The sequence below is a fragment of the Microtus pennsylvanicus genome, chromosome 13, assembly GCF_037038515.1.
Source record: "Microtus pennsylvanicus isolate mMicPen1 chromosome 13, mMicPen1.hap1, whole genome shotgun sequence".
Lineage (NCBI taxonomy): Eukaryota > Metazoa > Chordata > Mammalia > Rodentia > Cricetidae > Microtus > Microtus pennsylvanicus.
In genome coordinates this window covers 55,199,106-55,223,302 of record NC_134591.1, presented here as the reverse complement: position 1 = coordinate 55,223,302, position 24,197 = coordinate 55,199,106, and the positions used below count along the sequence as shown (strand labels likewise).

Genomic DNA, 24,197 nt, shown 5'->3' with positions numbered 1-24,197 from the left:
GCACATGAGTGACCGACCAAGGAGGGAGGTCTTGGATACCCTGGAGTTACGAGTGGTTTTAAGCCTCAATGCATGCAGAAATATTAAAGTCATTTTGTTTTACTATACATAGAGTCTGGGCTTTAGGACCTGTCACTTACAGGAAGACCAGCCACCAAAGGAGCCAGTCCAGAGACAACCTACCCACAACCCTAAGGGCAAGGCTGGACAGACAGCTGACCTTGGCCAGCAGGTGTGCTCACACGGGGTGGGGGAGGGGGATCGGACTCCTGAGCATTTCCCACAGCTGAAGCCTTGCTGCAGAATCCGGGCCACTGCATCTTCTGCTGTGTGAACAGGGTGAGTGACTGCAGGATGCTGGACAAACCTCACCCGCCCCTGGGGTACGCAGCTACCCCAATGGAAGCTGGACTCTCCTGCCTTTAGCATACCATATTCAAGTGCAAACCCTGCCATGGGGATGCAGCCAGCGTCCTGCTGGTTCAATTCACACTCAGCTTTTTCATGTTTGAGCCAAGCTGGCCTCCACGTTATCATTGGGCCAGGCAGGCTCCTCCCAGGCCCACATTTAACTTAGGGCATCCTTGCTATAACCCTGTACTATTCTAAAAACCACACAAACACAAAAGTAGATTCATCTGCTATGTTCAAAGCCTAACAGCACATCCAGCAAATGCCCCAAATTACGGAGTAAAAACAATGGCAACACAAATGAGATTTTTTTCTTTATTGAGAAACTTAAAAGTCTTGGGTACATTAAATCCAATTTCTGGGAGGGGAAAAAAAAATCAGAACCCACAATAGAAAAAAAAAAGTTTACCTCCTGGGCCATAGCAGAACCCAGAGAATATATTCTCATAATTGAAAAATTCTAGGTGCTTCATAATTGACCTCTCGATACAAAATGACCTATTGAATTTGCAACTGTGTGGCAGACAAACCAGGGAGTCTTCAGACCTCAGCTTTTGCCATGAGGGGTTATTTGGCTTTTGACGCCTGAATCAAAGAGAAACACAAGCATGTTACCAGTTGTGTTGGATTACCACCAGCTGCCCACGCACAGCCTTCCTTTCTTTTTATAAAAAACCACCAGTCCTAGGTCATTCTAGGCAGAGGGCCACAGCTCTCAAAGTCCCCGTGTAAATATAACCAGGTGTGCCCATTCTCCCACTAGATCGCGGTACCAATGCCCCTCCATGCCTGCTGCACCACAGAGCAGTGAACACCGCGTGCCAACCTCAGGCCAAGCTAGAAAGACCTGTACAGACAGCAGGCGGACTGTATGTTGTAATCACGACAACTGTTTCTTTCTGTCAAGGTGGGGGGCACTGGGCCTTGAGAATGCCGAGCCACACATGATCAGGCACTTTCGAAGACTACTTTTACGTGTGCATGGTGAGGACGTTTGTGTCACTCACTCAGATGAGATTGGGCACAAGTGATCTCAGGCTTTCGCCACACGGGCAGCTAGGATTATAGGTAGATGCTGTGTTATGCCTTTAATCCCAGCATTCTGGAGACTTGGGCATATGGGAGACCCTATCTGGAAAAGCACCAAACCAAACCCAACTGTCAAACCTACTTTTTCCTTGTCTAAGAGGTAGCAGCAGCAGCAGCAACAGCAGTGCCCACCTTCTGGGCGGCTTCTTTCTTGGCATGATGAGCCTGCAGGACTGCCACAGCTTCATCCACCTGTGAAAGACCCGAGTGCCAGTGATGGAAGAGGACCACCTGCCTCTCCCTGTGTCCCCTTCAGCAGCAGCCCACATCACAGATGAGGCATCAGAGGGGTCACAGGGACAAGACCCTAGCAATCGCCAAACACCCCCAAAGCCCATTCCCTCAAGTCACAGGGCCTGAAGGGCAGCCCACCTTGGAACGGAGAGACTCGGGGGACTCCAGCATGTGGAGCAGCTCCGAGTTGTCGATTTCCAGCAGCATCCCTGTGATCTTGCCGGCCAGGTTTGAATGCATTGTCTGGATGAGTGGGAACAAACGCTCCCCTGGGGGCAGAACAGTCAGCATCACAAGGGTATCCAATCCCAGGGAACACAAGCTGGCACCAGGCTCCCCGCTCTTCTACAAGCACTGGACACTTACCCAGCATCTGCTTCTGTTCCTGGGGGGGTGCTGCAGCCAGCATCGAGGCAGTCAGTGGCTCCTGGCCCTGGACATGGACCGCAGGCTGGGGTGCCTGTGAGCCAGCAATAGTGGGGTTAGCACTATGGAAGACACTCAAGCTGAACACTTGAACATGCACCCACGAGAAAAGGGAGATGGGTGGAAGTGGCTGTCTAATCCTGCCCTTGGGGGACTGAAGGACAGCAAGGAACTGGACCACCATCGAATGGCAAGTTGTCAGAAGTCACAGTCCTCTGAGCAAGCAAACCTGCCATGCTGGGTGAGCATTCGCCTAACAATTCAAGCCCTTTCAGTAAAAATCAGGACACAGGGAACTTAATTTTGTGTTTCTCATGTGGTCTTGTTGGCCTTGAGTTCTTGATGATCCCTTTATCCCCAGTCCCCAAGAGCTGGAATGATAAGCATGTTCCAGCTTCACAGTAAACTGTACAAGTATCCTCCTCTTCAAAGTTTCCTTTACGTTAGTTAATTCCAGCACAAACGAAGCCAGGAGTCAGAGAATCAAAGCATGTCTAAACATACTTCACCATCACCTTACCAGAGGTTTGGTTTTCCATGTAGTCTCTCTTAACCCAGGCTGCCCTTGAACTCAGTGTGTAGCTAAGTGCTGACCTTCAAGTCCTAACCCTTCAACTCTTGCCTCTACCACCCCAGTGCAGGATTGCAGGCTATACCAACATCCTGGCTATATTCTTCCTTCAGCACCAGGGCCTGGACCAGATTTTTACATATATGCAGGATGATTTAACATGTAACAGTAACATTGCTCAGAGCTCTGAAAGGCCTTACAGGTGAAAGACAACCCCCACTTTAGAGACCGTGGAGGAGGACATTGAAGAATAGCAGCTCACACTCCCAAAGCTATCTGTTTGCACAACCAAGGCCAGGCACAGCAAACTGCTACCAAGCTCTGAAACGAACTGGTTGTACCCTGGCTCACACTTAATGGAATTAGGCAAGGAATAAGCTCCCCACATTCTGTAAAGCCTTTTCTTCTGGGTGTTTGTGTGTAGGGGCCAAGGTCAACTTAGGGTCTCATCCCAAGCTCACTACTTTGGTCATACTGGCTAGCCCAACAGCACCAGGGAAACCACCGTGTCCAGCTTTCCATGTGTGTTTGGGATCTGAACTCAGGTCCTCAAGGTTCCAGGGCAGAGCCTGGTCCTGAGCCTTGTAAAGCCATGTCCCTGAAGACGAGATTCAGTTCTAAGTGAGAAGTTACTAACAGCCGTTAAACCCCAAACCAAGGATCAATTAGGTCACTGGGTGTAAAAGTGACGCCAGGGCTCACAGAGCTGATAGCCAGGTATCTTAAGGGACAGGAAGCATCAGCTGCTTCCTGCTATTTCTGCACTGTTACTAATCAGAAGGCTTTCAAGCCTGTTGCTCTCAGGGCCAGTGTCTGAACAGCCACAGGGGAGACAGCAGGCATGGAGACCCTGGTGAGGGAGCCAGACCAAGGCATCTTTAAAACTGAGCACAAATAGGACAAAGGCCTCCATGGCTGTGGTGGACCTCACCTGCAGCGGCTGGATGGCAGGGTGAGGGCTGCGGACACTGGAGGCGTACTTGTAAGGAGCCACAGCCCTGGGAGCAGCGGCAGCGACTGCGGCACGAGGTGCAAGGCTTGGCACGGCGGCAGGGACGCCTGTGGGAAGAACAAGCGTGGTTAAAGCCCGTCAGCCTGGGCAAAGGCCCGTCAAATCCCAGCTTTCCCCCGCTGTGTGCAGCCAATACCACCTCCAGACTGGCAGCTGTCAGTCAGCCCTTGCTGGGCGGCACCAGCCCCACCAAAGTCCATAGCCAAGCGGTCCGGGCACTCAGACCCTACAACAGACCAGCAAATGCGCATCAGTGTCGGCAGCGGATGTCCAACTGGCCACGTCCCACGGAAGAAGAATCTCCAACACATGACCTTACATGTCCCTCACAGGGCCAAAGGACACCACACAAGGCTTTGCACACTAGAATATGGCATACTCTCCCCTGACCCCTCAACAACAGGTCGTCTGTATAGTAATCCAGAATACTTCCGGTTAACCCTTCACGTGCCACCATGAGCAGGAATGTTCAAAGTTACCAATACACCCAGGGTTCATTTCGTCGCTGCTCCTGCCTGAATGAACAGCCTGCCTAAGCACACAGCTAAAGAGTCCAAGACTGACCAAGCCAGGGCAGAGCTAATCATCCTGACTCCCTCCTCCCCGGCCATGCTCCTACAGGCGAGTTTGCTCACCGACTCTCTGAGTGGTAGTAGGAAGGCCACGAGAGGCCGGAGCATTACCAGTTGGAGCCAGATGGCGAAGAGCTGGACGAGGCCCAGACTGCCGTATAGCACTTGGCATTCCCTGGAAGCCTGGCCAAGAGACAGGGACAAGCAAGTCACTAACAAGCCAGAGGCTGGGTTGCAGAAGCAGGAACTGGACAGGCATACCTGGTGAGGAAGCCCCTGCTTCCAGCTACCTACCTTGAGGTCTCCCGCCTTGCTGCCAGCGTGGATTAGGCCTCATCTGTGCTAGTTGGTTAGGTGTGTAATATGGAGGTCTTCCCTGAGCCTGGAGGGGAGCACCCAAAACCTGAGAACCTGAACACACCAGCCTCGACTCCCTTGCCTTACTACTAAGCCAAGTTAAAGAGTGAAAGGCACTCTACCCAAAAGCTGAGGATCCGTTAGCGGGACGGGTTCACTTTCTCTGTGGTCATGAGTGAACTCCTTCCTTCAGCACCAGTATCCCCAAACCCCTCCCCCAGCCACAGAACACAGAAGCAGCTGCACCGTCCCCTGGCAGACCCACCTGCGGAACTGCTGGCACGAAGTAGCCACCGGCCGCAGGCTGGAACTGATTCAAGATGGCATTAGCAGGGAGCGCTCTCATGCCAGCCACACGCTGCATATACTGGTTGGTCAGATGAGCCTTTCGCTCTTCCTTCCTCTGCGCCAGGGCAACATACAGCGGCTTAGAGCCCACAATTCGGCCGTTCATCTCAGTGACTGCTTTGGTTGCCTCTTCAGGAGACGAGAAGCAGACAAAGCCAAACCCTTTGCTTCTTCCGTCTTCTAGCATCACCTACAAGGAGAACAGCTAATGCTGAGGAAGGCACATCTCCAGAGGGGCCAGAATGCACGCTCGCACACACACACGCACACACACACACACGGGAGGCAGAGGTTCAGAAGCTCAAGAGCTGCTGTGAAATCCTATCTCAAAAACTAATTGCAGCTTAGTTTTTTCCAGGTCGCCAATGGCTGCCACCAGTTCAGTGGGAGGCAGTGACCTAGAAGCCAGGGAACCCAGATTCTAAACAGTCTTACCTACCCTCTGAGCCTGTGTTTCCACAACTGCAGAGCCAGCCACTATTGTCTTTCCCTGTCCTGAAAGGGCACTTGCTTTCTGACTCTTGTGTGTGAGCATCATCAGCCCAAAGTCAAGTGTCATCAGCTCGACAATGTCCTACCCATGGAACAGCGCTCGGCCATAATCTTGAAGGCGGCACCAGGGACCTCAGGGGGATTCTCCAATAGGCCAGCCAAGTGAGTAACACCAAGAGGAAAGTTCGCCAGCACCTCCACAGCTGCTCTGGCTAATCTAATCACCCACATCCTCCAGGGTTTCTTTTGCCAACACCCCGAAAAGGCTATCATTTAAACACAATAACCCCAGCTCGGCAGAGTGGCATACACCCCAATCCCTGCACTCAGGAGACAGAGGCAGGTGGATCTCTGTGAGCTTGAGGCCAGCCTGATCTATCGTAGTGAGATCCTATCTCTTTAAAACCATACCAACACAAATGGTAATATCCTTTGTACAAGGCCCCTACCCTGAGAGCAGTTTACACCAAGGGCCAGGGCAGGGTCACCAAATCCCACTTAGTCACACAGTCCCCTTTCTCGCTACCAGTGGCATCTTGTGTCAGGCTGTGCACATTCCCTAAGTGCCAAGGACACGCCACTGCTCATGCCCATGTAAGCATGGCTACCAGCCAAACTTTCACGTAGAGTCTGCTCAGGAGTTAGTGTGGCAGAGCTGTAGGGACAGGCCCAAAGACAAATGGAAAATGACCCGTCTGGATATTCTCTGCTCTATTGTTGCACCGTCTGTCCCCAGACTAGCACCAGGCAGCAGGACTGGGAAAGATTTGAGTGCTGTAGGGGCTACAGGGAGGAGCTGGGCCAGACTCCAAGCTCCAGTGCAAGCAGACATCACACATCTCCTTCTCCAGAGCAAGACTCTCAGGGGCACCCGAAGCAAGGAGAAATATGCTGGAATAACACTACTCAGGACCACCATCATAACTGACATCTACTGATGTCACCAGAACGTGCTGCTTCCAAACCCACACGCTCACACTCACATTACCTTAGCGCTGGTGATTGATCCAAAAGGAGAAAACTCTTTCCGTAATTTCTCATCGTCAATGGTGTCATCCAAGTTCTTAATGTAGAGATTCACTCCCTGGGGAAGGGACCACTGTTAATTACACCTGTACACACAGACACTTCCCAATGTGAGCCCCAGAACATGCTTGGGAACTTGTCAAATTAAAACTGTTGTCTGTTGAAAAAAAAAAAGTCTCAAAAACAAACCCTTGCATGTAACCCTAACACTCAGAGGGTCAAGGCAGGGGGGGGCGACTGAGTGTCTGTCTGAGGCTAGACTAGGCTATACGGCAAGACTGACTCAAAACCACAAAACCTGAAACTCCAGAGTTGGAGCCCAACATGTTTTGAGAGGGTTTCTGAGAGTTCAAGGTCAGCCTAAGCTAGACTGTGACTTTCTCCAGGCCAGACTGGGTTAAAAGTAAGTCACGGTCTCTATGAGCCCAAGTTGAGCAACTTCTGCCCTAAAACTGCCAGGGCCAATAAATGCAGCCACGTCACCTTCTCCACAGCTGCCCTGGCCTATCACTAACTCTCCAGGGACCTTTGAGCTACCAAAGGGGGCATGAGTTTAAGAAAAACGAACCCACACAGCAAAGAAAGAGCAGTGAGTATAGACACTTTCAGAACAGAGGCCAGAAATCACTGTCTCTGCTCAGCAATGCCCTCCACACCTGAGGCCATAACCTTTATTGGCAGGCAGTTAGGTACAGATGCCAAGCCCACAGAGCAGTCTAGTGTCCTCTTAGATGGCAGCCCACCTCACCTGGTACCGACTAATTCGCTCCTGCTTCAGCTGCTCAAATTTCCGTTTTAATTCAGCTTGACGCTCTACTTTTTTCTGTGCACGGCCTACAAATATGGCTTTCCCACTCATCTCCTTTCCATTCATTTCTTCCACAGCCTAGAGAGAAGATGTATGTCTGTAATGCAGGTGCAGAGACAGGGTCTTCTGGAGTATCCAGACCCATCTGAGAAGTGGGGCTAGCATCTAACTGTGTCACTGGGTCCTAATTCCCAACCCCAGCTCCAGCATCTTCCAAACGCCCTCACTGCCCAGGAGAAAGTGTGGCAGAGCTGTAGGGACAGGCCCCAAGACAAATGGAAAACGACCCGTCTGGATATTCTCTGCTCTACTGTAGCACCGTCTGTCCCCAGACCAGCACCAGGAAGCAGGACTGGGAAAGATTTGAGTGCAGAAGGCAAAAAAAGAGAGAGGGAGAGAAGACTCCACACCCAGTATTTGTATAAAACATAGGCAGATGCCAGTCTTGACTAATGATTTAGCTATAGGCTTTTCAGGCCCCTTTGAAGCTTAAAAGTCCAGCACACTGCTCTGCCCACAGGCGCAGGTCCAACTTTTGAGGCTTCAGTCCCCCTACAAGAATGGGAACAACTACCTGTCTCAAATCTTTCAAAAGCAAGTGACAGGTACGAGCAAATGCTGGGTGGTGTAACCGACACTTTAACTGTGGACTTGCATGGGTGCTGATGCCAGGGCACAGCGCTGCACACCCACCACAGCCTGGCTCTACCGGGCACCGGGTACTACCTACAGGTTCTGCCCGACCCTCACAGTACACTCACCTTATTGGCATCCTCGTGCTTCTCGTAACTGACAAAGCCAAAGCCTTTGGATTTCCCACTGGGATCTCTCATCACTTTGACGCTTAGGGTTTTACCTATTATCAAAGGACAGAACTATTAGTGACACCATCTCTACCACAGCTCAAGGTTTCTTGCTAGTAACTCAACTGAAGGAATCCCTGGCTGAGCCCAGGCGGGCTTAAGGCAGAAAGACGTTAACATGCCTGGCCTTAAAAAAAAAAATCACGATGAAAAGGAGCTAGGGTGAAGCTGAGAGGAAAAGGTCGGGACCCTACCCACCCTGACCCTGAGACAGGTGCCCTGCGTGTTAAGAACAGGTCATTTCTCGAGCCGGTGAACAGGACGAAAGGACATGTGGGCCACAGACACCACTCACCAAACTGACTGAAGAGCTCTTTCAGGTTATCATCATCCACGTCTTCCCCAAAGTTTTTGATATAAACATTGGTGAATTCCTTGGCCTTGGCTCCAAGCTCAGCTTCACGCTCTTTGCGAGACTTGAATCTGCCCACAAACCTACAAAGACACCAGGAAGCACAGCGTTTACTCAGAAGGAACAGACATGACCTCCAGGGTCCCAAAGGAGTGCAGAGGAAAGGCTGACAGGATAGGTTAATACCAGGGCCCCATCCACCGTGAGAACAAGTTCAGACGCCCAAGTCCCCAGCAGGAAAAGAAAGAGGCAGGACTGTTCTGCAAGGACCAGTCCCAGGGCCCCTGGTTCAGACCAGGGCCACTCCTACCACATCACACTGCCTTCGTGAAGAAACCTGACGACCATGTTTTTAAAATGTTCATTTCTGTGCATCTATGTAAATGCATAGAAAACGTCTGGAAGGGTACAAACCAAACTGTTAACAGCAGTTAGTGTGATCACTGTCACCAGGAGCCTTTGCTTTCCTGCTGTATCACCTGGTAACTCCACCAGGAAATAGCTCCACACCTGATAGACATGTAAGCACAGCTTTGTCCCACACCACAAAGGACAGAAATCATTGCTGCTTCTAATAGCCAAAATCTAACAGTACTTTCGCTTTCCCCCACATGGTTCAGCTAAGTTCTGTCCCCGCCCCACAGTAATAAAGAGATGTTACACGGTGTCCCCGCAAAGAGATGTATTTTTCACTGTATGCAAACTATGCCTGCAGTAAAATGGGAGCTGCAGCTCAGAAGAAAGAAGAACTAGGTAAAGGACAATTTAGTGACCCATGGGCAGACCAGAGTCAAAGGAAAGTCAAGGTCACACAGGTAGTAGTATCCAGCTCCTGGTCAGCCCAGGGCCTCTCCACTCTGCCGCTGGCCAAGACCCCTGCTCAGAGCGGGCTCAGAGCTGTCTTCTAGCCAGTCCCAGTTGCTGATGCTCACAAAACCCACAGATGAATGCCTTTAAGGGAGAGGCAGCAGGCAGGCCATGGCTCGGGCAGGGAGCCCACCGTGGCGAGTCAAAAGGGCTGCCATGGCTCGGGCAGGGAGACTCACCAGCCCTGGAGTGGAGAGGTAGGAGCAGGCCACACTTGGGCCGAGAGAACCAGTAGCCGCCTTGTGTGTGCCAGTTAATACCGAGGTGGGGCCATGGCTGGCTCATGCGATGGTTGTCGCTCCAGACTGGGACACTCACACTTTGCGGTCATTGAGGAGCATGCCATTCATCTTCTCGATGGCCTTGTCGGCAGCCTCTTGGGTCTCGAAGTGGACAAAGGCATAACCCTTAGAGCCATTCTCATCACAAACCACCTGTTGAAGAAGAGGTAGACCACCTGAGCATCCGCCAGATGTACCAGCTGGGACCTCCTGCGACCCAACATCACACAGCACCAGTACTCCACTCATAAATGGTTAGCCTGCTTCTACCCAAAAACATGCTTGTGGAGGTGAGGTCAGCTCCAGGAGGTTCTTTGGGATACAGTCTGGTCAGGTCAGGCTCCCTGGCATGCAAGCCCCCAGGAATTATGTTTCAGGAATTCTATATCCCTCCCCAGTACTGGTATTATATATGCATGCCCCATGTCCACTTTTTATGTGAACAAACTCAGATCTTTGTGTAGCAAGCACTCTACCACATGAGTTTCCTGCTGAGCACAGGCTTTTGTTCCAAATTTACTTTCATTAATATTTTTTTTTTAAAGAATCTGGCTGAGTGTGGTGACAAGCTTGTAAGAGTACTTGGGATAGCCACAGCTCGGATGAGGTTCAAGGTCATCCACAGTACACAGAACATTTTAGAGCCCAGCCTAGATTGTAAGATCCTGCCTCAAAAATAACTTTAAAAAAACAAAACAAAACAAAAAAACCAACAAACACAAGGGGTCTATATGTGGTTCAATGTGTAAAGGAGTTTATCCCCAAGCCTACAGCCCCAGTTCATTCCCCGGGATACACAAGGTGAAACAAACTGACTCTTGTTAATCATCCTCTGACCTCCACAAACAAACCAGGATACAATGTGTTCATAAGTGAAAAGATAAAAATTTAAAGAGAGAAGGCTGGAGACTAGCTCAGCAGTAGAGCCCCTGCACGGCACTGGACAGGGCCTGGCCCTGGGTTCAATTATCAGTGCAACAAAAGCAATAGGAAAGAAAAAGAAAAAAAACAACCCAGGAGATCTGGGTGGAAACCAAAGTGCTTAGGAAGAGATGGCTTCTCAACCACATAAAGACTGAAGAATGCCTCTGAGATGGCTAAGTAACGGGTCCTAGAAACACTGAGCCTCTGTCCTCCCCTTGCCCTTAGCCAAAATGAAAACTGTTCAAGCTTCCAAAAGCAGGTAACATGAAGGCAGGGAGGGTGGAGAATAAGCACAGGAAAAACACCTGCCAAAAGGCCATCTCTCATCATCCAGCCGAGGGCTGCCTGGAATGCAGCCCTGTGCTTGACCATATAAACCGTAAGATTACATACTTGTAATCTCAGCACTTGGGAGCTGGAAACATAAAGGTCAGAAGATCAAAGTCACCCTTGGCTACACTCTATACAAGAGTTCAAAGCCAAGCTGAGCTATATGTACTCCTATCTCAAAACAACCATCCTTCCTCAGGTTACATGAGGCCATGGTTGGGACGATCTCCAAGGACTTCTCTGAGGATTCCATTCCCAGAATGGGATCCAGCTTGTGGATGAGCATCTGCCCAATGGTAGACCTCTAGTAACAGCTACTCAGGATGCAGAGACTCAGGACAATCACAAGTTCAAGCCAGACTAGGCAACTTGGTGAGGCGTCTCAAATAAAAGTAAAGAGGGCTAGGGATAAAGCTCGCTGGACCCCAGAGGCTTTATGCCGAGATGGGGGAGGGAGTTATCAACAACCCTAATGAATGCACCCACTCACACACACAAAGATAGAAGACAGAAAAGCTACAAAGATAGCCCCAAAGCTACAGAGAAACCCTGTCTCAGAAAACCAAAAACAACTAGGAATGGGATTAGAGGGAGCAAGCCAAGAGTAAGTAATGGGGGTATGATATGATGGAGATCATTATGTATAATGTATAAGGCCCTAGGACTGAAGGAAGAGGGAGATGCTCCATTTTCAGCATTTAAAAAATGACCACACCCAACTGTCTCTAATTCTAAGGCACTCTCCCTTTCATATTATCTTGTTTTGAGTCTTTCTATACCCCAGGCTGTGTCTGAATGCCCTAGATAGCTCCTATCTCAGCCTTGACAGCATACCACACCCAGCTGGCGGCCTTTAATCCCAGCACTGGGGAGGCAGAGGCAGGCGGATCTCTGTGAGTTCGAGACCACCCTGGTCTACAAGAGCTAGTTCCAGGACAGGCCCCCAAAACCAGAGAAACCTGTCTCAAAAAACCAAAAAGATCCAGGAAATATTTAGCTAAAATAATACAATGTTGGGGCTGGGGGTGTGGCTCAGAGGTTAAGAGCTCTGGCTGCCCTTCCTTCTGAAGGTCCTGAGTTCCATTCTCAGCAACCACATGGTGGATGCTCACAACCATCTATAGAGATGTGGTGCCCTCTTCTGGCCTGCAGACATACATGCAGACAAAACTGCATACATAATAAATATTTTTTAAAAAAAGATTTTTACTGCTTACCTTACAGGACAGGATGTTTCCAAAGGCTGAAAAGGTATCATAAAGTGCCTTGTTGTCTATAGATTTGTCCAGGTTCTTGATGAAGACATTCCCCACACCAGACTTTCTCAAAGAGGGATCCCTCTGAGACCACATGATCCGGATTGGCTTTCCCTTAATCACATCAAAGTTCATGGTGTCCAAGGCTCTCTCAGCTGTAGAAGAGGAACATATTTTAATTAAGAATGCTAAACATCAACCAAGATGACTATCACTATTCCAGATCACTCAACTATTAATACCCGATTGAAAAATAAGGTCCCCAGCCATGGACTATGCTCATGTTCCAGGATCTTCACTGGCTACCAACCCTGCCCCACGTGAGCAGCCAAGAGTCACGCCTAGACCTTTCAAAGATTTAATCAGAATTCTACAAAATCTTAGGAATTCAGCTGCCCTACCAAGCCCACCAGGTGCCACAGAGACAGTGAAGGACCAAAAAAATCTCAGCACAGGAGGATCACAAGTTCAAGCTCAGCCTGGGCTACCTAAGGTTTCCAGCTCCACAGTCCAAGCAAGGCAGCTGGGTGCCAGCTCTTGATCCCAGCCATGATGTGCAAATTTCCTCCCAAATTAAAACATATTCCATCCATCCTACAAGAAGTACATACACAGGAAGGTAAAAACAGCTCAAAATGGCTTTAGGAAGTCCCTGAAACTGATCAGATTCACTAGGGCACTCCCTGCAAAAAAATATTAAAGTCACCCCCTCCCCCAGTGGGAAGCAAGCCAAGCTGCCAAGTTGCTCAAGAGAAAGCTGTGAAAATGTTAAGAGTGGACCGGCTGCCTAGAAAAAGCAGGAACCAGCCAAGCAGCCTAGAAGAGGGCTCCAGTTTTGTGAGCGGTCACACACACTGGAGAGGGCTTTGGTCATGTAGCTAGCTGTCTCACCCAATCCCTTCAAGGAACCCCAACCAAACTCATTGGCTTTTGTTGGCATCTTCACTGGTATCCACGCTTTGTTCTGCCATGGGCTCTTATTTGGGGTGTGTTGTGCCCCCAGGAGGTTTTGCCACATGGCAAAGGCAGGTGGATCCCCCAGTTCAAGGCTAGCCTGGTTTACATTAAGAATCGAGCTCATCCAGGTGGTGGTGGCACACGCCTCTATCCCAGCATTGAGAGGCAGAGGCAGGATGATCTCTGTAAATTCGAGGCCAGCCTGGTCTACAAGAGCTAGTTCCAGGTCAGCTATGACTGTTACACAGAGAAACCCTGTCTCAAAAAAAAACCAAAGAATTGAGCTCCAATACAGCCAGAACTACATAGAGACCCCATCTCAAAAACAACAAAAAACCAAGTAGGCAAGCCTAGTTCTCACCTTGCCCTTACTTCAAAGCAGGAAAAAGACGAGCAACAGGCCTAATAGTAGGACGATGCCCAATATGCAGAGACCCTGGCTTTAATCCCTAGCATTACTAAGAAAAGGGAAAGCTCCCTAAACTGCTCAACAAATCCAACCATCCAATCAGCCAAGAGGATTTACTCCCAACCTTGCCCATAGCATGTGGGCTAAATCTTCATGGGCGCTGGGGACTGTGGCTTGGCAGAGGGGAAACAAGCCAGTTCAGAGAAAGTCCGGTAGGAGCTTATCCCTAAGTCTGCAAACTCAAACTATTCCATTATATCAGCAGTAAAGGAGCCCATCCCAACACAATCCCTGATCTATTTCAGACAGCACCAGGAGTTGGTAAGCTGGCAAATCGGGCTACACTTATTTATAGCAGGCAGAAAGTCCTACAGAGGTATGTGTTGGCAGACACACCGACCAATGGCTTCTGCTATCTCTAAGAGACACAACTTTCGTTAAGAAGTCAAGAAAGCAAGGCAACAGCCAAGGAACTCCATTACTCTCCCGCCTAAAAAAAAAAAAAAAAAAAAAAAAAGCAAGCCCCCTCTTTATACCCCCACGGGCAAGCAATAGGATTAGCTTCTAAGTACTCTGACAATAGAAATACCTGTAGTCCACCAGACCAATTCCCTGGTCTTAGCTGCAACCCGGGGAGAAAAAAAGTGCCTCATCAATGTTAGGAAAACAGGGGCCTAAGACATCCTTGGCCACAGGATGGCTCCGGTCCAGCCTCCACCCCTCCCCCAGCAGTGGTCTCCGCAGTTGCTCCCTTTTAATCTGGAGTCACGTGCAGCCCCCGGTTGGGTTTCTCCAGGGCTTATCCAAGGCTTGCCTGCAGTCTCCACTGCTCCACCTGGGACGGCAGAACACTGCACTGGGAGCCCAACTTGGTGTGGTTCTTTTCTGTCACAAGGGGTTTCCACAACCATAACGCACCACCCACAGGTGCCCAGGAGATTTAAAGCGACCACCACCACCCCCCCTAGACTACCTAGGCACCGTCCTCCACAGCCTAGAGCTTCACCAGAGCTGAGCAAAGTCCCCAAAAAAACTGTGGCAAACGTGGGGGTGGGAGGTGGGGAGGTGGCCGGGTAAATGCTGCTGGCGTCACTAGCAAAGCTGCCCTCAAGGTTAAGGCATGAAATTGTTCCCCTTGCTTCCCACTGCCCTACAGTCACCCTAATCAACACAAAAATCAAGATTCTGGACAGGTTAAGGGGCGGAGAGGGCCAGCAGCTTTGCAACCTGGTGGTGGGCACTGCTTCAAGCCACCGAGGAGTGCCAGTCCATGCCAGGGTCTACAACAGACCCACTTCGGCTTGAGCGGGACTAGACACACTAGACCAGTCCAGTCACTTCATTCAGATCCCAATTTACAATCTCCAGGCGTTCCAACCCCCACTCCACCCCACCCCCACCCAGTAGCCCAAGGTCATCAGGTTAGCGAGTGGTGGAAGCGAGACTGGAAGCCGGGGGTCGAGACCACGAGCTCGGCTCTCAAGCACCACGTCTTGCTTCCACCGATGGCTTCTCTGGCACCGTGCTGTCACGTTCCTCGCCAGCTCTTGCCAGATCGGCCTCCGTCTACAGGACTCCTAAGGTCCCCCCGGAATCTCCCGACCGTGTAGACACTGTTTCTACTCACCGTCAGCTGGCTGCTGGAAGTTGACGTAGGCATAACCCAGAGAGCGGCGGGTGATCATATCGCGGCAGACCCGGATGGACAGCACAGGCCCCGCAGGACTGAACTTTTCGTACAGCATGGCTTCGGTGACGTCCGAGTGCAGGTCGCCCACGTACAAGGAGGCCATGGGGTAGCTGCTGGCCGCAGCGTTCATCTCCCCACCCCCCACCACCCCGAGCCCCGCCAGGACTTCTTACAGGGCTCACTGCAGGACAAAAGGGGCTCTGAGGAGCCGTGGCCCGCGCCGCAGCGCACAGGTGGCACCAGCGACACCGGCAAAGGCTGGAGCAGGCGGGACGGGAGTGCGGGAACGCTTGCACGGAACCGCAAAAGCCCCAAAGACAAAAGGCTTTCAAAAACAATATGGCCCTCTCCTGGAGTTTGTACTCTCCAGCTGTCCTAGCTTGGGGCTTAAAAATAAAAATTAAACTAGGGAATCCCCTGGCAAAGGGGGCCAAAAAAATTTTTTTTCAAGAGGCAGACAGATGCTGCGCTCAACAGCGGCCCCGGGGACACGCGTTTCTCGATAAATATAGGCCCCGGGCTCCCGGCGGTTTACAATTACAGCGGCCCGGGAAGGGGGAAACCGAATCTTTGCGGGTGCCGGCGAAGGGCAGCGGACACGTGGTGCGGCCGGCCGGGGCGCGGGGCTGCCACGCGGCGCAGAGGCGTGCCGTGCGGGCTGGGGGCGGCTCACCACCGGACGGACTGACGCGGACAGACAGGCAGGCCGGAAACGTGCGAAAGTCACTTCCCCGCGGGCACTCAGCACGATTCGCTCTCCCGTTTTTTTTTTCTTTTTCTTCTTTGCTCTTTTTTCTTTTCTTTTCTTTCTTTTTTTTTAAGGTTTTTAGGCTTTTTTGTAATTTTTTTTTAAGCTTTTTCTCTTTTTTGCTTCAGGCTTGCTGAGCCCGAACGCAGCACTAGCTGCTGCGACCCGGGGCGGAGAGAGGCGGCCGGGACAGCCACCGCTCCATTTATACCCGCCCGCCCCGGGCGCTGCTGGTCGAAGGGCGCCTCGCGACCTGGGCGCAGTCGTGCCCGCCCACTCTGCCCGGGGGCCCGAGGCGGGGCGGCCACACGAGAGTGACCTGGAGCGACGGCGAGGCGCCACAGCGACCCCTGGCGTGCGGAGGACCGTCCGCTCGCACCCGCCGAAGAGTCTCAACACCCGTTATACGGAATGGAACCCACGCAGCCAGAACGTTAAAAAACAGCCACGAGACAGGGCGGTGGTGGTGCAGGCCAGCCTGGTATACAGAGCGAGCTCCAGGACGGACAGGCCCCAGGGCTACAGAGAAACCCTGTCTCGAAAAACTAAAATAAATATAATAACCACGAAATGTCTACTTCTACACAAAGGGATGCTAAATTACAGTTAATTGGTGGCCCACTAAATGGTCGAGCTGAATACACAAGACAGACTGAAGTTTTGAGAACATATAACCTTGAGGTTGGATTGTAAAGGTCACTAAGTTCGAGGCCAGCCTGGTCTACAGAGTGAGTTCCAGGACAGTCAGAACAACACAGAGAAACCCTGTCTCCGAAAACCAAACCAAGCTGGGCGGTGGTGGCGCATGCCTTTAATCCCCAGCACTCATGAAACAAAGGCAGGCAGATCTCTGTGAGTTCAAGGCCAGCCTGGTCTACAAGAGCTAGTTCCAGAACAGGCTCCAAAGCTACAGAGAAACTCTGTCTCGAAAAACCAAAACAACAACAACAACAAAACCCAAAACCAAAATAAAACAAATAAGCATTTATATAGCATTTGATCCCTCCCCAGAGAAGTCAACCCAGACCACCCCGTCAGCTAAAGTAGCCTGCCAACATTCATAATCACGATTATATCATCATAGTTTCTTTAGTATGAAATTTCTATTATACCAAAAAATATGCTGTGCAAACGAATGCTGTACACCCGTGAGCCAAAACTTTGAACCCAGCCGGGCGGTGGTGGCGCACGCCTTTAATCCCAGCACTCGGGAGGCAGAGGCAGGTGGATCTCTGTGAGTTCGAGACCAGCCTGGTCTACAGAGCTAGTTCCAGGACAGGCTCCAAAGCCACAGAGAAACCCTGTCTCGAAAAACCAAAAAAAAAAAAAAAAAAAAAAAACAAAAAAAAAAAACAAAAAAAAAAACTTTGAACCCTGACTCTGCCCAGGTGTGGTGACACAGGGCTCTACCCGACCATACCTTCAACACTTAGGACGCTGAGTCAGGAGGACTGAGAGTTTGAGGATCACATACATTGCAGTAGGATCCTGTCTCAAAAACTTATATACACAAACAAATATTACCTAGGCTATATATGATCAAGTGTGTGTGAGTGTGTATGTAAAACTGGAAACCGCAGTCTGGGGGTGGAGTTCAGCTGTAGAACGCTTGTGTCACGTGTACAATCCCCAACCGCTTATAAAAATGGGCACAGTGGCCAGCCTGAGCTAGATGAAAAAAGAAAAAAAAATGTAGAGAAAATGTGAGTGAAACTAGGCTCGGAGGACACCTCCCAACTCTTGGGAGGCGGAGGCAGGTGGATCTCTGTGAGTTCAAGGCCAACCTGGTCTACAGAGTGAGTTCCAAAACAGCCAGGACTGTTTCACAGAGAAACCCTGTCTTAAAAACAAAACAAAAAACAAAAACAACAACAAAAAGAAAAGATTTAGCCGGGCGGTGGTGGCGCACGCCTTTAATCCCAGCACTCGGGAGGCAGAGGCAGGCGGATCTCTGTGAGTTCGAGGCCAGCCTGGTCTAGAAGAGCTAGTTCCAGGACAGGCTCCAAAGCCACAGAGAAACCCTGTCTCGAAAAACCAAAGAAAAAAAAAAAAAAAGATTTAGGCCTTATATCTAAGATATATTTACCTGCAAATATTCCAAAATCTGAAAAAAATGAAGGATTCAATGCACTCTGGTCTCAAGCATTTTGCCTATTTCCTTATTTAGTGTCTGTCTTTCCCCCCAAAACAAGTTCATGGTAACAAGAACTTAAAGTCGCATCTAACATGGCACAGACTAAATGCTCAATCCATATCTGTTAAATAAACCATGAATTCAAGGCATAGAGAAGCAAACGCCCCATGTTCTTATGCTCAGGACTGCCTCGTTGGTATGACTGTCACCGAGCTAGCTGACATTGCTGGTTTTTAACACCTAATAAAGTCTATTAACACAAGGGTTGAAGAGATAGTTCGCAGGTCAAGAACACTTGCTGCTCTTACAGAGGACCTGGGTTTGATTCCCAGCATCCATACGACAGTTTCTAATCTCCCCTAACTCCAATACCAGGAGATCTGAGGCTCTCTTCAGCCCTCTGCAGCACCAGGCATGAACACAGTACATGTACATACAGGTAGGTACTCACATAAATACACATAAAATAAAAATAAAATTTAAAAATTCCTTCAAAGTCTATTAAACACTTTACAGGAAAATATAAGTACATATTAACTCTTTGCATAGATAGCAGAAGTACTATAGAAGACGGGCATTGTGGTGCCTACCTGTACTCCCAGGACTTGGGAGGCAGAAGCAGGTGGATCTCTCTGAGTTCGAGGCCAGCCTGGTCTACATAGTAAATGCCAGAGAGACCCTGTTTCAAAAAAAAAAGTTTTAAACCATCTAGGACTATATAGCAAGACCTTGTCTCAGGAGGTGGGGAATAAGTAAACAAATAAGGGACTGAAGAAATGGTTCATCAGTCTAAAGCACTTGTTCTTGCAGAAGACTTGGGTTCAGCGCTTGGCAGCTCCATTGTGCTAGCAACCACCTGTAGCTCCAGGTTCAGGAGATCTGACACTTTCTTTTGGCATCCTAAGCACTAGGCACAGATGTAGTACACATACACACGTAGGCAAACACTTACATACATGAAATTAAAAAATAGATCTTAAGAAAATAAGTAAATGAAGCCGGGTGGTGGTGGCATACTCTTTTAATCCCAGCACTTGGGAGACAGAGGCAGGCGGATCTCTGTGAGTTTGAGGCTAGCCTGGTTTACAAGAGCTAGTTCTAGGACAGGTTCTGAGAAACCCTGTCTCAAAAAACAAACAAACAAACAAAAAAGTAAATGAAAGTTATGAGTATGAAGCTAGGTAAAAGGTGGGAAGTTCTAAAGTGAAGAGTTGGGGTGGGCTCCTGTGAGCCTGTAGCCTTGGTGTGGGGCCCAGGATGACATGAAGGACCTTGGACTTCATCCCCAAGATCAAAGCACAAAGCTGAAGAATTTTTAGAGGTTAAGTGTCTTGGCTAAAATTATGTTAAACAAAATAAATAAATAAATAAAACAAGAACTCTGACTTTGAAAGAAAAACGGGTTGAAGAATTGGAATAAGGGGGGATAGCATGACCCTCCCCCAAGGAGGTCAGCAGGTAGTGGTCAGGGAGGCGAAGGAGGTTCTCTTCTTTGCTTTTTTTTCTGTGTTGTTGTTATTGGTGGTGGTGGTGGTGTGTGTGTGCATATGTGGTTTCCTGTGGGTGCGTTCACATATGCACATGGAGGTAACAGGTTCACATTAGGTGTCCTCCTTGATTCCTTTCTGCCTTTAGAAAATTTATTTATATATTTATATACGTGTGCCCCCCTAACTCTAGGTCAGAGCACAGCTTGCAGACATCAGTTCCCTCCTTCCACCACTCGTGGCCCAGGGATTAAGCTCAGGCTTGGTAGCAGTGCCTTTCCTGATAAGCCGTCTTCCGTCCTATGACTTCATTTTCTGAGACAAGGTCTGGCCAGTGAGTTTCAGGGCCATTAGGGACATGAACTCCGGTTCTCATACTTGTATGGTATCCATTTTGCCAACCCCCAGAAATTTATTGATTAAAGATACATTTAAGCAAGATATGGACGCTATAATCCCAGTAACTAGAAGGCTGAAGCGAACAGATTGCTTTGAGTTCAAGGTCATCTTGGAATCTCTCTCTCTCTCTCTCTCTCTCTCTCTCTCTCTCTCTCTCTTTTAGAGAGTGGAATTTGTGATTAATTTGCATGAGGGAAAGGAGAGAGGGGAGTCAATAACCCCCCTTTAATTTGTATCTACTCGATCAGTTCTGTTCCTCTAGAGAACCCCAACTGATGCAGCCTCTCTCCAGAAGTGGTGGTAGTGGGTGGTGCCTAGGATTTTTCCTGATGATAGTGGTGGTCGTGGGTAGTGTCCAGGATTTTCCCTGATGATAGTGGTGGTAGTGGGTAGTGCCCAGGATTTGTGTCAGTCAACACTGAAACTGGAAGTCCTCTACACACTCAAAGATGTATAAGTTTTTCCCATATAAAATTTAATTATTTGATCTGGGCTACTGTAAAGTAGGATTTCTTTTTCTGTATGGATGAACAATTTTCCTAGTATTATGTACTGTGTAGTTCCTCCTTCCTCTATTGACATGACTTATCAGTTTATTTTATATCAAGTTTGTATATTCTTTTAATTTGTTTTTAATTTCTTTGCTCTATTTTGTTATGTATGTATCCATTCCAGAGTCAATAAAACACATTCAAAATTGCTCAGTCTGGGGACTGAGGGTGCGGCTCAATGGAGAGGATTGGCCTAGCAGGTGTACATCTTTGGGTCTGATCTCCAGAACTGTGTTCAATACACGTGTGCGTGCGCGCGTGTGCGCGCGCGGCGCGCGCGCGCGCACACACACACACACATACACGCACACACGCACATGGACAAAGGATTTGGGTGTGCACCAGGCCGGGCGGTGGTGGCGCACGCCTTTAATCCCAGCACTCGGGAGGCAGAGGCAGGCGGATCTCTGTGAGTTCGAGACCAGCCTGGTCTACAAGAGATAGTTTCAGGACAGGCTCCAAAACCACAGAGAAACCCTGTCTCAAAAAACCAAAAAATAAATAAATAAATAAATAAAATAAAGGTGTGCACCATCACTGCCCTACCAAAATATCAGTTTTAAGGGAGGGGTGTGTGCCCCTATTAGACTATGCCTTCATAGAGGTACAGGGACACTCAGGTAGAAAATTTATTGAGCTCTACATTTTTCTCTGCTCCCCTCCCTGCCTCTCCCCTCCTCCCTTCAACCCTCCACCAAAGTCCCCATGCTACCAATTTACTCAGGAGATCTTGTCTTTTTCTACTTTCTACTTCCCATGAAGATTAGATCTATGTAAGCCTCTCTTAGTGTCCTCATTGTTGTCTAAGTTCCCTGGGATTGTGGTTTGTAGGCTGGCTTTCTTTGCTTTACATTTAAAAACCGCCTGTGAGTGAGTACAGGTGATAATTGTCTATGTCTGGGTTACCTCTCTTAAAATAATGTTTTCTAGCTCCATCCATTTTCCTGCAAAATTCAAGATGTCATTATTTTTTTCTGCTGTGTAGTACTCCATTGTGTAAACGTACCACATTTTCCTTATCCATTCTTCAGTCGAGGGGCATTTAGGTTGTTTCCAGGTTCTGGCTATGACAAACAAAGCTGTTGTGAACATAGTTGAGCACATGTCCTTGTGGCACAATTGAGCATCCTTTGGATAGATACCCAAAAGTGGTATTGCTGGATCTTGAAGAAGGTTGTTTCCTAATTTTCTGAGAAATCGCCACACTTACCTCCAAAGGGGTTGTACCAGCTTGCACCCCACCAGCAATGCAGAAGTCTTCTCTTTTCCCCACAACCTCTCCAGCATAAGTTGTCATCAGTGTTTTTGATCTTGGCCATTCTTACAGGTGTAAGATGGAATCTCATTGTTGTTTTGATTTGCATTTCTCTGATGACTACGGATGTTAGTTCCTTAAGTGTCTTTCAGCCATTTTAGATTCCTCTGTTGAGAGTTCTCTGTTTAGGTCTTTACTCCATTTTTTATTGGATTATGTGTTCTTTTTTTAAATATTTATTTATTATATATACAATATTCTGTCTGTGTGTATGCCTAAAGGCCAGAACAGGGCACCAGACCTCATTACAGATGGTTGTGAGCCACCATGTGGTTGCTGGGAATTGAACTCAGAACCTTTGGAAGAGCAGGCAATGCTCTTAACCACTGAGCCATCTCTCCAGCCCTGGATTATGTGTTCTTTTGGTGTCCAATTTCTTGAGTTTTTTGTATATTTTGGAGATCAGACCTCTGTCTGATGTGAGGTTAGTGAAGATCTTTTCCCATTCTGTAGGCTGTCATTTTGTCTTGTTGACCATGTCCTTTGCTTTACAGAAGCTTTTCAGTTTCAGGAGGTCCCATTTATTAATTGTTTCTCTCACTGTCTGTGCTACTGGGGTTCTATTTAGGAAGTGGTTCCCTGTGCCAATGTGTTCAAGTGTACTTCCCACTTTCTCTTCTATAAGGTTCAGTATGGCCGGCTTTATGTTGAGGTCTTTGATCCATTTGGACCTGAGTTTTGTGCATGGTGATAGATATGCGTCTATTTTCATTCTTCTACATGTTGATATCCAGTTATGCCAGCACCACTTGTTAAATATGCTTTCTTTTTTCCATTTAATATTTTTTGCTTCCTTGTCAAAAATCGGGTTTTCGAATATGTGTGGATTGATATCTGGGTCTTCTATTCGGTTCCATTGGTCTTCCTGTCTGTTCTTATGCCAATACCAGGCTGTTTTCAGTACTGTAGCTCTGTAGTAGAGTTTGAAGTCAGGGATTGTGATGCCTCCAGAAGTTCTTTTACTGTACAAGATTGTTTGGGCTATCCTGGGCTTTTTGCTTTTCTATATGAAGTTGAGTACCGTTTTTTCGAGGTCTTTGAAGAATTTTGCTGGGATTTTGATGGGCATTGTGTTGAATCTGTAGATTGCTTTTGGTAAGATTGTGGCGGTCTTTTTTCTAAGGCAGAACTTACCTAGGGCTGTACTTGGTAGACAGGTCTGGTATGTCTACAAGAAGAAGATGTTCATGGATGGGAGGAAGAAGTGGAGGGGAGCGTGACTACGCCAGGACCTGTGGGGGAGGGGTGTGGCTATATGCAGACCTTTGTGGGGCGCGGCTACATGCAGCTCTTTGTGGGGGCGTGGCTACATGCAGCTCTTTGTGGGGGCGTGGCTATATGCGGACCTTTGTGGGGGAGTGGTTACATGCAGACCTTTGTGGGGCGTGGCAATATGCAGATCTTCACAGGTAATTCTACATAGAGAAGTATAAAAGCTTCGTCTTCTAGATTCATTTGCTTATTTAGTCAACGAGTTTTACATGACACCCTGAAGAAGCATCTGTGCTCTCAGTGCTGAGGCTGGAACATGAGCACAGGCTCTAGGTTCACTTCAGCACCATCAAAAGTCAAACCGAGCCAGGCAATTGTGGTGCACGCCTTTAATCCCAGCACTTGGGAGGCAGAGGCAGTCGGATCTCTACGAGTTCAAGGCCAACCTGGTCTACAGAGTGAGTTCCAGGACCGGCTCCAAAGCTATAGAGAGAAACCCTAGCTCAAAAAACAAACAAACAAAAAAAACCCGAACTGAATAAATGAACAACAAAAGAAGAGCCAGGGGAGTTGGCTCAGCACGGAAAGCATTTGCCGTGCAAACCAGAACCACAGAAAACTGGAAGGAGAGAGCCGACTACACAGTTGTCCTCTGACCCCCACACATGTGTGCACCCCATATATATCACACACACAAGAATAATGAGTAAAAATTCATAAACAAAATAAACAATTGCAGAAAGCAGTATTTTATTTTATTTTGGATTTTCCGAGACAGGGTTTCTCCATAGTTTTTGGTTCCTGTCCTGGAACTAGCTCTTGTAGACCAGGCTGGCCTCGAACTCACAGAGATCCGCCTGCCTCTGCCTCCCAAGTGCTGGGATTAAAGGCGTGTGCCACCACCGCCTGGCTAGAAAGCAGTATTTTAGAAGACAGGCAATAAATAAGAGCTGGAGCAGAGCTCAGCAGTTGAGAGCACTTGCTGCTCTTCCAACAGACTGGGGTTTGATTCCCAGCATTCACCTGGCAGTTTACAAACATCAGTGGCTGAGGTTCCAGGGAATCCCATCCCCTCT

At 48.8% G+C, this 24,197-nt stretch overlaps 1 protein-coding gene and 2 non-coding genes across 8 annotated transcripts; all 3 read right to left on the bottom strand.

The window, feature by feature from the left end:
- Positions 1 to 712: 712 nt before the first annotated feature.
- Positions 713 to 15,928, bottom strand: Pabpc4 (poly(A) binding protein cytoplasmic 4). 6 transcript variants are annotated; one of them, XM_075944764.1, is made up of 16 exons: positions 15,213 to 15,928; positions 12,181 to 12,374; positions 9,747 to 9,862; positions 8,505 to 8,644; positions 8,108 to 8,202; positions 7,287 to 7,424; positions 6,501 to 6,596; positions 4,938 to 5,210; positions 4,610 to 4,697; positions 4,427 to 4,498; positions 3,883 to 3,969; positions 3,663 to 3,790; positions 2,101 to 2,194; positions 1,873 to 2,003; positions 1,583 to 1,692; positions 713 to 996 (listed from the first exon to the last, which is right to left on the bottom strand). In XM_075944764.1, the coding sequence occupies exons 1-15, from the start codon at positions 15,403 to 15,405 to the stop codon at positions 1,594 to 1,596; spliced, it is 1,944 nt and encodes a 647-aa protein (XP_075800879.1). In that variant the 5' UTR covers positions 15,406 to 15,928; the 3' UTR covers positions 713 to 996; positions 1,583 to 1,593. The 6 variants fall into 6 exon arrangements, with proteins under 6 accessions (XP_075800879.1, XP_075800877.1, XP_075800881.1 ...); XM_075944762.1 differs by having other exon boundaries at positions 4,379 to 4,498; positions 15,213 to 15,910; XM_075944766.1 differs by lacking the exon at positions 15,213 to 15,928 and adding an exon at positions 14,175 to 14,241 and having other exon boundaries at positions 4,379 to 4,498.
- On the bottom strand, positions 6,155 to 6,287 carry LOC142834524 (small nucleolar RNA SNORA55). Its single transcript, XR_012907615.1, has one exon. It is a non-coding gene; the product is annotated as a small nucleolar RNA SNORA55 (small nucleolar RNA).
- Positions 7,585 to 7,717, bottom strand: LOC142834522 (small nucleolar RNA SNORA55). The gene has a single exon (XR_012907613.1). It is a non-coding gene; the product is annotated as a small nucleolar RNA SNORA55 (small nucleolar RNA).
- Positions 15,929 to 24,197: the final 8,269 nt, after the last annotated feature.

Excerpts from the sequence above, each read along its gene's own strand:
- Pabpc4 (XM_075944762.1), bottom strand. The coding sequence starts at position 15,405 with ATGAACGCTGCGGCCAGCAGCTACCCCATGGCCTCCTTGTACGTGGGC. Across the intron at positions 9,863-12,180 it reads GAAACATCCTGTCCTGTAAG|GTGGTTTGTGATGAGAATGG; the intron begins GTAAGCAGTAAA and ends CTTCTTCAACAG. Across the intron at positions 2,195-3,662 it reads CTGCCATCCAGCCGCTGCAG|GCACCCCAGCCTGCGGTCCA; the intron begins GTGAGGTCCACC and ends GCTGGCTCACAG.